General features: G+C 45.9%; 3 protein-coding genes across 4 annotated transcripts; 2 read left to right on the forward strand and 1 right to left on the reverse strand.

Moving 5' to 3' along the window:
- Positions 1 to 786, forward strand: LOC136495997 (uncharacterized mitochondrial protein AtMg00310-like). Its single transcript, XM_066491756.1, has one exon. The coding sequence runs from the start codon at positions 1 to 3 to the stop codon at positions 784 to 786; it is 786 nt and encodes a 261-aa protein (XP_066347853.1).
- A 6,785-nt stretch (positions 787 to 7,571) lies between these two features.
- Positions 7,572 to 12,047, forward strand: LOC136496523 (protein TRIGALACTOSYLDIACYLGLYCEROL 1, chloroplastic-like). 2 transcript variants are annotated; one of them, XM_066492225.1, is made up of 3 exons: positions 7,572 to 8,783; positions 10,949 to 11,106; positions 11,698 to 12,047. In XM_066492225.1, the coding sequence occupies exon 1, from the start codon at positions 7,651 to 7,653 to the stop codon at positions 8,659 to 8,661; it is 1,011 nt and encodes a 336-aa protein (XP_066348322.1). In that variant the 5' UTR covers positions 7,572 to 7,650; the 3' UTR covers positions 8,662 to 8,783; positions 10,949 to 11,106; positions 11,698 to 12,047. The 2 variants fall into 2 exon arrangements, with proteins under 2 accessions (XP_066348322.1, XP_066348323.1); XM_066492226.1 differs by having other exon boundaries at positions 7,572 to 8,662.
- Positions 12,048 to 13,025: 978 nt separating this feature from the next.
- On the reverse strand, positions 13,026 to 14,252 carry LOC136495998 (acyl-acyl carrier protein thioesterase TE3, chloroplastic-like). The gene is made up of 5 exons (XM_066491757.1): positions 13,981 to 14,252; positions 13,777 to 13,877; positions 13,538 to 13,647; positions 13,341 to 13,436; positions 13,026 to 13,142 (listed from the first exon to the last, which is right to left on the reverse strand). Exons 1-5 carry the CDS (start codon positions 14,250 to 14,252, stop codon positions 13,026 to 13,028), a joined length of 696 nt encoding a protein of 231 aa, XP_066347854.1.
- Between the last annotated feature and the right edge of the window lie 64 nt (positions 14,253 to 14,316).

Here is a 14,316-nt window from a genome sequence, read left to right on the forward strand (position 1 = left end):
ATGAGCTTGAGCTGCGCGGGGAGGGAAGTGCTGCTCAAGGCCAATGCGCAGTCGGTGCCTACATATCCGATGTCGTGCTTCAAACTCTCTCCGATCTGCCGCAAGCTTACCTCGGCGGTGTCCAACTACTGGTGGGGCAGCTCGCTTGATAATCACAAGATACATTGGCTGCGGTGGGAGAAACTGACACGATCGAAGTGCCAAGGAGGTATTGGATTCAGAGATTTCACTCTTTTCAATCAGGCGATGCTCGGTAAACAAGGGTGGAGGTTAATTATGAGGCCGGATTCGTTGTGTGCTAAGGTGCTGAGGGGGAAGTATTTCCCGAATGGTGATTTCCTTTCAGCTACCAAGAAAAAACGAAGCTCGAAGACGTGGAAATCGATCCTCCATGGGAGAGTTGTGCTAAAAAGAGGGCTGATCAAGAGAGTTGGAGCGGGGGAGACAAATATCTGGCGGGAAAATTGGATCCTCGGGCTGAGGTCTCTCCGGCCATTGGTGAGGTTGCCGACAGCGGGTGCAGAGGTGGTGAGCGGTCTCTTTGTCCCTGGTACGCGTGTTTGGGATGAGGAGATTGTGCACAAATCGTTCATGTCGTTGGAGGCGACAGAGATACTGAAGATCAAGCTAGGAGTGAACCTGGAAAGCGATGTGATGGCCTGGGCTTTTGAGAAGAATGGTTTTTACTCAGTGCGCTCAACCTACAGGCTGCTCAAGGACGAGCAAATGGGGCAGGCCATGGCTGCGACAGGGGAAGCCTGGGCGTCGGGGAACGATCGGGCCTAGAATTTGGTCTGGAAACTGAATGTACCTCCGAAAGTGCGTGTGTTCTGGTGGCGGGTGTTACAAAGCTCCCTACCATCAAAAGCGGAGCTCAAAAGAAGACATGTCGCCAAGGAGAGTTTCTGCGAGATGTGTGGCGATCCACCGGAAACTGTGTACCATGTGGTATTCCTTTGCCTGGTGGCGAAAAGATTCTGGGCTGAGGTTAAGAAGTTCTCGGGGGTGATAATCCTAGCCCTCCACACCTGCACTTGGACCAAAGATGTCCTCCGTGCGGACATTTGTTCCACTAACACGGCTGCTTTGATAGTTTGTGGAGCATGGACGCTGTGGTCGGGAAGAAATGCCAGGCACCATGGACGGAACGTGTGGGAACCTGGTGCGGCAGTACTGACATATATCTACTATGCTAGAGGACTTGGCTTCGCTTAAGGTACCCGTCAAGCTGAACCAACCAAGAAGGGTGGCGAGATGGCAAAGGCCGGATGATGGATGGGTGAAGGTCAATACTGATGCAGCCTTCGACGCTAGCTCCTGCACCGGTAGCAGCGGGGTGGTGATCAGAGATCATGCTGGCCGAGTGCTCTCAGGAGTAGCGCGGTGGTTCGAGCATGTGCCGGATGTGCTGACGGCTGAGGCATTGGTGGCAAAGGAAGGGCTCGAGTTGGCTGTGGAGAACGGATATGATAGTCATCCTTGAAGTTGACTGCAGCAGTCTGAAGTCGTTGCTTGATGACCAGAACGGGATGAGGTCGTCAATTGGAGGCCTTTGGTTTCATATTACAGAGCTAGGTAGGAGTTTTTTATTTATTTCAAAGTAGTGTGGGTGCGTAGGGATGCTAATTCGGTGGCCCTGTTTTGGCTAGACTATATCCCAGAGTGGCTATTGGGATGAGCTGCCGCCGATTATACTCCTGTCATTGATTAATAAAGCTCTGTAATGCTAAAAAAACTGAGTAACTAACAATTGCAGGTTGTGAATCATGTGGGGGGAGGGAGATGCAGTGATTTACGCAGACGTCAGACGAGGCGACGGCGAGAGAAGCCCAGGCCATTTGATTTTTCGCCTCCTGCCTAAGCAAGGGCAAAATACCCGATACCCATTACCTATACCCGAATTACCTAAACCCGGACCTGAATTACCCGAATCCGAGGTACCTGATCCTAAATTTAGATAGCAATTTTGATTACCCAAAATTAATTTAGGTAATTCGAGTAATATCCCTCGGTACCCAAACTACCAAAACATTTGTCTATGTCTTTATATTTACCATGTGCTTTTAGTTGAACACTTGAACTTATCACTTTATTAGAATATAATTATCTCTGTTTGAACAAGTGACTATAATACATTATTCTTTATAAAATGCTATTGAAAATCTATACAAATTGCTGCTGAAATTATATATAAATTGCTACTGAAATTTTATTTAGTTTGCTGTTTTATATAAATTCGGGTATATGGGGAATACCCGAACCCGAATTACCGGTACCCAAAATTACGGGTAGTATTTTTTTGGAATTAATATCGGCCGAATTTTGAATTACCTGGCAAAAAAAAATAAATAAATCGGGTAACCCGAACGCCGGACCGCCTCCCGCATCCGATGGTCATACTCGTATGCCAGCGGCCCAATGTGACCGTGATATCTCGGTCGCGGCTACGCGCGTGCTTCGGGTGGCTGCCGGAAACCTGACCGTGATATCTCGGTCGTGGCTGCGCGCGTGCTTCGGGTGGCTGCTGGAAACCATCCGGTCCGAACGGCCACGCGCGGGAACGGGAGGCCGCGCGGGAGGCAGTACAGTACCACGCAGGAGGCAGTACAGTATAAGTATGTACTTTTTTCTTATTTATTTTTTCGTTCCTTTCTTTTTTTCTTTTGATTTCTTTTTACTATTTTATTTTCCTTCCTTATATTTATTCTTCCTTTTTATTTTCTTTTTAGTTTTCTATGTTTTTATTTTTATTTTATTTCATTTCCTTTTCTTATTCTTTTCTTATTTATTTTTACCTTTTATTTATTCTTTTTCCTTTTTGATCCTTGCTTCTATTTATACCTTTTTCGTTTCTTTTTAAGTTTTGTATGTTTTCATTCTTATTTTTTTCTTTCTTTCTATTTTTTTCTTTCTTCCATTTTATGTTTGCGTCTTGTACATGTGATGTTCTATTTTTATCTTATCTTTTCTTTTTTATTTTTGATTTGTTTTCTTTGTTGCTTTTCTAATTATGTTTTTCTTCGATTCATGTTTTTTATTTTTTAATCTTTTTTTTCTTTTTCTTTTTCGTACATCAGTCATTTTTTATTTTTTATGTTTATGCATTTATTATTATTATTATTATTATTATTATTATTATTATTATTATTATTATTATTATTATTATTATTATTATTATTTATGCTTTTCCATTTTTTTATTTCTTTTATTTCTTTTCTTTCCATATTTTTTTATCATGTTCTATGTTATTTTTTGTGATGTTCATGGTATACATGTGATGTTCTATGTTTTATTTGATGTTTACGTATTATATATGCGATGTTATATGATTTTTTTTCATGTTCACGTGGTATGCATCTAATGGTCTATGATGTATTTTTGCGATGTTCGCGTAATGTACTGGTGATGTTCTCGTAGTATACATATGATGTTATATGATATTTTTTTTATATTCACTTAGTATCCATGTGATGTTTCACGATGTATTTAGTGATGTTCATGTAATATATATGCGATGTTCTATAATGTATTTAGTGATGTTTTATGGTGTATTTAGTGATGTTCACTTAGTACATATGTGATGTTCATCCTTATTTAAGTTATTCATTTATTTTATTTATTCTATATATTTATCATTTGTTAATCATGCTTTTATGTGTATCTTTCTTCTTTGTTGTTTTACTCTAATTAATTGTTTTAATAATTTTATTTTTTTATTTTTTATATATGTGATGTTCACGTAGTATACATTTAATGTTCTATGTTGTGTTCTGTCATGTTCACGTAGTCTACATATAATGTTCTAGATGTTTTTATCTTCACGTAATATACATGTGATGTTCCTGTAGTATAATGTAATGTTCTATGGTGCTTTTTATGATGTTTACTTAGTATACATATGATGTTCTATGGTGTATTTAATGATGCTCACGTAATATATATGCGATGTTTTATAATGTATTTAGTTATGTTCTATGGTGTGGTTAGTCATGTTCACTTAGTATATATGTGATGTTCTATAGTATATTTTAAAGTTAAATACACTGACGGCCCTTAAAGTTATAGCGTTGTGCCACTTAGGTCCACGAACTCTCAAAATTGAAATTCAACTCCTGAACTTATTAAATGGTGCACTACAAATCCATACCCCTTGGGGAGGTGTTGACTAGGCTAAATTTTTTTAAAAAACACCCTGCTATAGTCATGTTCTACCCATGCCATCCATCTCATAGGTCGCGCTCGTCGTTCAAAGCTGCCGCCATGCACATAGTTTGATCGTTTCATCGTGCCTCAGCTCGTAGGACGTGCTCGCCATTCGCAGTCACACATGAGACCGCTCTACTACCCCTTCTAGACACAGAGAAGACGCCCTGCGTGGTTACATACCACTCACCAGCGCGAGGCATGCACACCACAACTTCCGGCTAGGCGGTCGCTGCGTCCAATGACGACGTCAACATGTGGCACCACCGGGAGCCGCCCTTGCGAGGTGTAGTTGTGCTGCCTATCGCGGCACGTAGCTTGGCCACACACCATGCGACACAACGGTGTGCTGACTACTGCATGCCTATATGTGTGCAAAACATCGAAAGATAATATAGTCAATCAATAGAATGGGAGTTGCCGTTGTTGCTTATCCACACGATCAGAAAGGTATGTTAGCGCCTGGCGTGGAGAAGAACGTCACCGCCGCCATGCGTGCCATCGCTGAGGCCACGGGCGGCGCCTTCTCCTTCATCGAGAACTAGGCAGCGATCCAGGACTCGTTCGTGCGTGGCCGTGCAATGCAGGAGGCGTGTGTGTCGCCGTCGCGTGTGCAAGGAGGGCAGACGGCTAGTTTGGGGAGATGGACGGCGCGACGAGTTCCATAGGCACGCGATCTCTAGGAGTGTGCTTCTGTACCAGGGCGTCAGTGACCTCCGGGATGGCGTCGTGTGCACAGAGGCGTGGCTAGCCGGGCACCCCGGTAGGCCTAGTCTGATCCCGTTTTCTCACATTGCCACGAGGAAAGCGCGCTTGGGATAGCGCTGGTGGAAGGCTAGCCACGAGGGAAGTGCACCGGGCACCACACTGGTGGACAGCCAGCCACGAGGGAAGCAACTGCGAGCAAACCTCACGGGTGGACGGTCAACCATCGATGTCGCGCACGTGGGAGACGACGGCCGCGGACGTCGCCGCACGTGAGGGAGACTAAGGTAGGACGTGACTATCTGGTGCTTTCTGTAAAAAATTTGGCCTAGTCAGCGCCTCCCGAAGGGGTATGGACCTCTGGTGCACCACTTAACTAGTTCAGGGGCTCGAATTTCGATTTTGAGAGTTTGTAGACCTAAGTGGGAGAACGTCACAAATTTAAGGGCCGTCAGGGTATTTAACTCTATATTTTAAGATATTTGAAAAGTATTCATGTGATGTTCTTTTAAATTTTTCTCTATTACGTGTATTTTTCTTATGCTTTGCTCTGGTTATATTATTTTTTTACGTTATGTATTTATTTATTTTTATTTTGTTATTATTTTTTATTTTTGTGGTTATTATAATACCAATTCAATGAACCTAATATTGTTCTCGTAAATCGAGAATGAAGGCAGAACATTGTTTTTTTAAACTTAGAACATTGCTTCTGCTCAATAAAAAATTATTCTTTCTTCATAAGATAAATGTTCATTATAAAAATTTATCTAAGTATATCCATGTGAGATCTTATTTTGAAGGATTTATTGCAAGGAACATGATGGTATAATCGAAATTTAATTTGGATGTTTAGTTTAACCGTTATTACTTTTAAAACTTGTGCAGATGCTTGCGTAGGCATATTCTCAGCGTGTTTTTCTTTTCGGAGCATGCATGCATGTGAAGGAGTAGTTTTCAATAAATTATATTTTTTGTGGCAACGGTGCTACCCAAAGTTCAAAAAGGCGACGCCTTGGCTCCGCCTAGGCGCGACTAGTCGCTAGTCGAAGGGTGCCCGCCTGGCCTATGGGGGTAGGTGGACATCTAGGCTCTAGGCGGCGTAGAGGTGCGCTGGCGGCGTGGAAGCGGACACAAAGGGCGAGCACGTGAAAATTGTCGTAGCGGGCGAGCGCGTGAAGACTTCGCCGCGCAGAGGCGGACGACGCGGCTGAGCGCGCGCAGCTGGCTTTGGCCGCACGAAAACAGGCAGGAAGGATAAGAGGGAGAGGACGCAGTTCCCGCCTGCCATTTGCTCATCCCCGTCAGACGCGCTCCTCCCGCCGGGCGCTCCCCTCCCGCCCGACGACCTCCTCCCCGTCGGCGCCGATCGTGCTCGTCCCCGCCTAGAAGGTCGTCCCCACCGGTCGTGCTCGTCACCGCCGGCACACCTCTCCCGCCCCAGCCCCCAAGGTTAGTCCCCCTGCTCCTCTCCCTTGCTCGAAGCTCCCCTCCTCTGCTCCTATCCCCTGTATACTGAATGACTGAAGTGATTCAAGTGAATACTGATTGAATAGATGGATACTGAATATATTCTCTTATGTGAATAATGAATGAATGGATGGATACTGAATCTGTCTTTTGTGGTTGTCTGAATATATTTTGTGATTGCCTGAATGTATTATTAATTGACTGAATGTATTATCAATTTCGATTGACTGAATGTCTGATGTATAGGTCACTGAAATCTGAATATTTGCTCACTGAACTCTGAAACCTAAATGTATGCTATGAACTTTTGAATGTAGGATGTCGACAACAGAAGCTTTACCTACACCTGAAACTGAAGCTGAGGGAGAGAATCTCCCGAGAAGGAATTCGGATGATGTGTATCAATCTTTGCTGTAGGAACTAGGAATAAGCTGTCTATTGATTATTGAGCCTAAGCCAGTAAGCCACTAAGGTATGTCTACTGCTCTCTTTTTTATATACTGTATTTAGCTACTCTATGCTTCTATTTAACTAATTTACTTAGCATTTCTGCTATATATGTATATATATATATATATATATATATATGTATATATATATGTATGTATGTATGTATGTATGTATGTATTGTGCGCTAAATTGGTAAAACGTCTAGAAAAACATCTTGGCCAGCCTAGGCGCTAGGCTAGGGTCCGCGTCTAGAAAACGCCTAACGCCTTCTTAAACTTTGGTGCTACCACGTGATCTACCCGCTGCAAATAAAGAAGTCTAGAACGCGCTCTCTCTAGTATCCTCGACGCGGCGTGGACGGAAATGACGTGAAAATTATCGGCGCGCGGACAGAAACCAGCCGGAGCGCGGGAAAAATCATGGGCGCTGGGTTAGGGTCTACCGGACCCTAACACGCCCTGGTGGCTGCTGCATGTGTGCACGGTCCGTACGAAGTGGACGGCTGCTGGCGCCTGGTGGGGTGCTCTCTCAGCGATGCGCCAGTGCGGGCTCGCAGCCTGCAGGTTTTGGGCTCAGGGCCTTTCTGTTTGAGCCCAGAGCTGAGCGTGCGCGGGCCCATGATAAAGCAAGCGGACGTTCCACACAGCAGCCTGGTTGACACTAGAGCCTCCCTCGTGGGCTCGTGGCCTAAGCCTGCGATTTACGACTATACGAGAATTCCCCTCCGCGCACCAGTCCAGCACACCGTTCGCTCCCCAAGTTCCCCATCTCTTTCCCCACCCACCCACTCGGTCACCGCCGAGGCCGAGCCGATCTCCGACCATGCCTTCCGCCGCCGCGCTCCTCCTCCGCCCCACCTCCGCCACGACACACCCTCCCCTCCACCAATCCAGCCGCAAATCGTACTTCCTCCGCCTACACCCGTCTTGCCGCCGCCGCCTGCCCGTCCCGCGCCTGTCCCTCACGCCCACCGCCGCCAGCAACAGCAACAGCTCTCCCCCACCGCCGTCCCCTTCGCCCGCCCCCGCGGCCCCGCCTTCCCTGTTCTCCAACTGGTCCCCGCCGCGCGCGATCTGGCGGGGGCTCTCGGCGCTGCTCCTCGCGGGCCAGGTCTTCCACCGCGTCCTCACGGGCCGCATCCACCGCCGCAACCTCCTGGCCCAGCTCCGTCGGGTGGGGCCCGGGAGCGCGGGGGTCGCGCTCCTCACCGCGGCCTTCGTGGGCATGGCCTTCACCATCCAGTTCGTGCGCGAGTTCACCCGCCTCGGCCTCCACCGGTCCGTCGGCGGCGTCCTCGCCCTCGCGCTCGCGCGCGAGCTCTCGCCGGTCGTCACGGCCGTCGTCGCCGCTGGCCGCGTCGGCTCCGCGTTCGCCGCAGAGCTCGGCACCATGCAGGTGTCGGAGCAGACCGACACCTTGCGCGTCCTCGGCGCCCACCCCGTCGACTACCTCGTGGTCCCTCGCGTGCTCGCCTGTGTGCTTGCGCTCCCGGTCTTGACACTGATCAGCTTCGCGCTCGGCCTCGCGTCCTCGGCGTTCCTGGCAGATTCTGTTTTTGGCGTCAGCGTCAGCATCATTTTGGAGTCGGCGCGCAGGGCGCTGCGGCCATGGGACTTGATCAGCTCCTTGCTGAAATCTCAAGTGTTTGGTGCCATTATCGCAGTGGTGAGCTGTGCCTGGGGAGTCACAACCCATGGAGGAGCCAAGGGCGTTGGCGAGTCTACAACATCTGCCGTGGTTGTTTCCTTGGTTGGAATCTTCGTTGCAGACTTTGCTCTCTCGTGCCTGTTCTTCCAGGGTGCTGGTGATTCGCTCAAGTATGCAATGGGTTGAGGTGGGTCGTTGCAGAGGAAATTTTTGCTTTCTAGGAGATAGCATATCGTAGTCTTGTACATTAACAAGAATGGTGCACTGGATTCCAGTAGGTGAACATTGCAACATCTGCTGCCGTCCAGGTGACATGTATCATTTTTTTTCCCTTGATACCTACGAGAAATCATTTAGAGTGTTCTACCTTTGTTGTACTAAACTGTTGCTCAATTATTTGCCAGTGATTCATGTATAACCTTATTCATAAATCTATTGGTCGAACTGAATCAGTGTAACATATGATGCTAATATAAGTACAGAGAAAATGTTGGTACAATCTGCTTAGACAGCATTTTTGTGTAAATACAAATTGCTTGAGAGGTCTGCTGCTTTCAGATTCAGAAAACAACATTGAAATCATATTGTTTACTGATTGCAATTGCAACATATACACAAGGGAAGCTCATATGCTCCTCTTTTAAGAATATTGATTTCCTGCAAGTGCACATAATCTTGCATCTTTAGCTTTCAGCATCTGTGGATGAACAGAAATACAGAATTGCAATAGTTTGTTAGAAACTCTAGAAAATACAGTAGTTAGACAGCGTGGCCATTGAGATAAACATCATTGTCTCTGGGTTCCAAATGGATTGCCAGGACTAATGGATGTATATATGAGATATATGATGAGTATGGTCAGCAGGATAACGGTAGCAGAAAAAGCTTGTTAGGCCAACATCCTAGATGATTAGATACTTCATCTTGAGCCTTTGTTCGTTTGGGCCGGGAATAGCCGGGGTCGGCACCCAACCCCATGGATCATGCCGGCCTGGAATGGATCATCCCATGGTCAGCGAGATAATGAGCGTTCAGTTAAGCTCGGCGTGGTTACATGGATCACCCCATGGTCAGCAAGATAACGAGTGTTCAGTTAAGCTCGGCGTGGGTTGTAACCCGGCCCACCCCAACCTTTTTCCCTCACCCCGGCCTGGGAACGAAGCCTGGCCTCCAGTGGTGTGGGTGAAATCCTCGTCGCACGGGGAGAGGTCGCAGAGGCGGGTGATGGTACGCAGTGGCAGCAACGTGGTGGTAGAGTGGCGGCAGGGCAACGTAGACGTGACAGAGCGACGGCGACCTGGCTCTCGCGTCTAGCGTCCACTCCTTCTGGAAGCCACCTCCTCGCAGTTAATCGTGTCGTGCTCTTCATCGTTTCCTTAGGGTTTTCTTGCAGTTCTTGATTTGTATCCTGACATGGTCGGCGGCATTGTCCTTGTACCGTGTGCACGCCGACGGCCTCCATGGACTCTACTCCCTCTCCCCTTTCACCAGTGCTTCCTGGTTCAGTGTAGATCTAATGACTGGTGGAAGCAGGTAGGTGCTGTCGCCCTGACCATGTCGTACGCATGCTTATTCATGCTTGCGATTTTCATTGGATTGAAGTATGGAGAGGAGAGAAGAGGTGGAGAGGAGTGGTCTTGCTCGTGCAGTGGTGCTGCGTAACCTGTGTAGACTACTGTTGAGTGTTCACATTGACAACAGATTCAGAGGCTCCTCCTCCTTTCTTCTCTGCAATTTTTTTTGTCTCAGATAAATGCTCTGTAATTTATTTTTTGATGATAATTAGTTACTCTAATTTTGGTGGTGCAGAACTAGCAATGAATATTATTCAAATTTCGAAATGAGTTGCGATCTTCTTAGCTCTAACAATTTGAGAGACATGATAGCGCAAGAAATGTGGAATGATTACCAACTGCATTGAACTTAATGAAATGGCTTAGTAGGTTCGCACCTGCACATTTTCCTTCTCGGCTGTCCTGTTTTGGTCCAACTTAATATGAAATGGCTAAGTACCTCTAGTGTTCCATTGTTCCATGATTTGATAAGTGTTTGGTTGCAACCTAATTTTGGTCAGTGAGATTATGATGCGAATACTTTGATGCTAACATACTGTGGAAGTTATTTATCCATTGAAGAAATTTTGACCAGAAGTTTTGGTGATTTTTCTTCACATTGCTAGGTATTAGTACAAGTGTCGCCTGTCGGTATTAGTTTAAACTTTAAATTAAAAGAGACCTCTGATATGAAAGAAGCTGATAGCTTTTCTTTATTCTTATCTGTATTTATATGTATCTCAACTTTATACCTCTTGGATCTAAATAAATATTTACAAGGGAGCTTTACCTCTGTAGATGAAAAACAAGTTTGTGAGCTGCTCTCTGTTATTTTAACATAGTGCACCATGTGATGATTTGTGATAGTCTAAGCTAGCTGATGATTACAATTCAAAACTCCTTTCCTTACCTGTGTGCAGAGATGTAGAAGCCCCCAAGCCTCAACCCACCCGAGATCATCTTCCTCTGCAGCTATGAGAATTATGGCACGACCTTTCTTGATGTAAGCGCGCCCCGCAAGCATGCTCATGTGCACAACGAGAAGCAGTATACCTGCAATGAGCCCAATTGTTGGAAGGTATTTCTGCCTGGAACTAGCATCAGTACCACACATACTTTTTGTTTGTTATTGCAATATGAACTTGAGTTTTAGTGTACTTATCTGCTCTCAAACACAAAACATCTCAAGATGTTTTTGTTTATATTAACTGAATATGTCTACCTCTTCCTTATATGCCATCTGTACCTGTCCAATCTTTATCCTGAGTTCCTGAATATGTGCTTCTGCACCCCCTCCCCCCCCCCCCCCCCCCCCCCCCCCCCCCCCCAAAAAAAAAAAAAATATCCCGATCGATTCAGATAATATGTTTTCTTCATAACATGCCTTGGCTGCATAGCACATTGGCAATGCTGCGTTAGTAAAGCTCTCAGTATTTTAAGATGCATCGCTGTGGCTGAGGATTATCCAAAATGATTGTAGCATTACTCATGAACCGACTCATGATTATTTCCATTTTCTACTACTACATGTACACTTGAAAATTAGCAACAATGTCCATTATATTATAGGTTCATTTATTATTGTATTATTATTGCCTCACATTCTTTTTTATTGCAACCTACTTTGGTTTATTGTGCATATTCATTCATTTGTCTCATGGTGTTACAGGGTAGGAGAAAGCAATCGGATCAGAGAAAGAGGAAGCCAATTCACATCCTGCCAGTTGAGGCATCTTTAGGCTTGATGTTGGTAGCACTTGAAGGCAACATGCCTGTTGATGCATATTCTGTGCCGTTCTAGCATATCTGATCATTGCTGGATGTTAATTTTGTCGATTTGTATTTTTTTATTTGGCCTGCATCAAATCTGTGTTTAATTTGAACAGAGAAGGATCATATGTATTGAGAATTGTATGACTGGCATGTTTAATTTTTTGGAGAGATATAGTTATATGTTTTATGTTTAAACTTGTGGAGCAATCACAGGGTTTCAATCCCTGCATTAACCAAACACATGGTTTCAAAGAGAGGGATTAGAGAGGGAGAGGGAATAAACCCCCAAAGGGATTGAATGTCATGGGAGGGATCCACTCAACTTGGGGATTTGACCCCTATCAACATAACAAAGCCTGAGGGTGACTTGTATGAGTGGAATTCCTGCTGTGCGTGCCTTTTGTTGGCATCCCAGATGCTTCAGGTTAATTTTTGGCTATTCATTGTATCATCAGCACATGTCTCTGGAATGTTGAATTGGACTCTTTCACCATGGTAGACCTCAGTTTTTTTTTTTGGGGTCATGCATGCAAGATATGTAGATTCTGCTCGCTGTGACCTGATAAACAAGTATGCAAATGATCTCGTGAAGCGAGTTTGTAACAAAAAAAAAAAAATTATTGTCTCTGGGTAACAAAGATAATCAGTATGGGCGCAGCCAGTTTAGACTGTTAATCCGTTGGTTGACACCATCGTCATATCTTTTTTGTGTGTTCACGAACTTTGACCTATTGCGTTGAAAAATGAAAAGATCCTCACTTTCTGGGTAGAACTGTAGCAAATAGCACACATTAAGAAGCATCATGGCTTGTTTTACTTTATGAAAAAAAAAAAAAAAAAAAAATTGAAGAGACAAGAGAGGTATCATCAGAACGTTCTGCTCTGTTTCGCAACATCATGAGTGGAAGGTTTTGTGTTTCGCAACATCAAGTTAATCGAGGAGAAGCTCCAAAGAACCTTGTACCCTGATTCGTGTTCGCATTGCTGAGATAGCTTGAACAAATACAATACATCTCTCAGTCCTTTTATTTATTTATACGTATCGCGTACATATTTTACACTGTACTATTTTAGGTACAAAATTTAGCGGAACGAATTGAACCATATACACCACCATGACAGCATAGAAGAGAGATCGCGAAAGCAGTGAGTAGAATTTTGCTTTCTTCTTGCTTTGCTTCTTATTTTCCGTTACTACTACTATTACCCTCGTACAGTAGTCGTTTAGGCAACCTTGCACGAGAAGACTTCCTTGGCTCTTGCTGACAACTCCGGGAATACCCGAGTTGGGCGAAAGTCCTTGTTGAGGCAAACCACGGTCGCTCTGCCTTCCAATACGAGCTGACAAGTATATATAGGAACAGTGAGTGTGAGATGTATATATGATGCATCGCTAACAGCCTAACGTATGTTTTTTTTCTCAATCACGCAAAAGGTTTGCGCATCTTTGTATTAAGATAGAGAAACGTTTAATACAACACGCCTTAGCGACGCCGCAGGACCTAACATATGTAACACACGCCTCCACTTCATGCGTACCTTACGATCCGGCAGGGCCTCGATCATGTGCTCCACAATCATCCGCACGCCTTTGATTTGGACAGGCTTCACCTTGACCACGAACCTGTCGCCGCTCTGACGATAATGAATGATAAACAATATAATTTCTGTGAGATTTTCGTTGCCTTTGATTTGCCATGCATGTGTTCACACAGCTAGCAGAGAAAGATATGTACCCTCAAAGGCGCGAAATACTTGAGGTTGAGCTCAGAAAGAGCCATGGCGTTGCCCGTGGATGTCCAGTAGTCCACGCTGATGCCCAGCTTCTCAAGCACCACGTCACGACCTGACCACGTACCGTGCCACGCCTCAGTCAGATAATTGATATTCGTAGATATATAAGCATGTGCCATGCGTCATGGTCTCATGGAGATAGCTATGATCTTTGGAGGTCGAATAAACGATGATGGCTCACCGCTATGGAGGTAGCTGGCGTAGATGGCGTTGTTGACGACGCCGTACTCGTCAAGCTCGTCGTCGCGCACCTTCATCTCGATCTCGAAAAACTTGTCCTTCCTGTGTGTGTTCTCGTGTGTACCACAGAAGATTATTCAGTTATAAGGCAAGGGACAGTTTCTGTCAGAAGCTACCATGCAAATACGTATAGAAGCTAGCGAACCTGACGGTGACGGTGGTAAGCTGCTGCCTCGGTGCGGTGTGGCTAGGGCGAAAGTGTTGATCGAGCAGCTCGCGGCTGGTGGTCTCGCCGGTCTCGGGGACGGCGACGCCAGCGGCACCCCGGAGCCGGCAGTACTTGGGCCGCGCAGCCGCCGTGACCCTGCCGAGACGCGCCCGGCCGGAGCTGAAGCTCACCATCCCGTGGGCGGCGCGCAGCCGAGGGGAGGGCCCGGTGGCCTGATGATGAACGAGGTCGGCCATCTGCTGCTGCATTAGTACGTTGTGCGATTGCGCGAGGCCGAGAACGAGTGGCGTGGCACGTACACGCGTACGTTCT

This window comes from Miscanthus floridulus, chromosome 12 (genome assembly GCF_019320115.1).
Source record: "Miscanthus floridulus cultivar M001 chromosome 12, ASM1932011v1, whole genome shotgun sequence".
NCBI lineage: Eukaryota > Viridiplantae > Streptophyta > Magnoliopsida > Poales > Poaceae > Miscanthus > Miscanthus floridulus.

Excerpts from the sequence above, each read along its gene's own strand:
- LOC136496523 (XM_066492225.1), top strand. The coding sequence starts at position 7,651 with ATGCCTTCCGCCGCCGCGCTCCTCCTCCGCCCCACCTCCGCCACGACA.
- LOC136495997 (XM_066491756.1), top strand. The coding sequence starts at position 1 with ATGAGCTTGAGCTGCGCGGGGAGGGAAGTGCTGCTCAAGGCCAATGCG.
- LOC136495998 (XM_066491757.1), bottom strand. The coding sequence starts at position 14,252 with ATGCAGCAGCAGATGGCCGACCTCGTTCATCATCAGGCCACCGGGCCC. Across the intron at positions 13,878-13,980 it reads CTTACCACCGTCACCGTCAG|GAAGGACAAGTTTTTCGAGA; the intron begins GTTCGCTAGCTT and ends GAACACACACAG. Across the intron at positions 13,648-13,776 it reads CGCCAGCTACCTCCATAGCG|GTCGTGACGTGGTGCTTGAG; the intron begins GTGAGCCATCAT and ends GTACGTGGTCAG.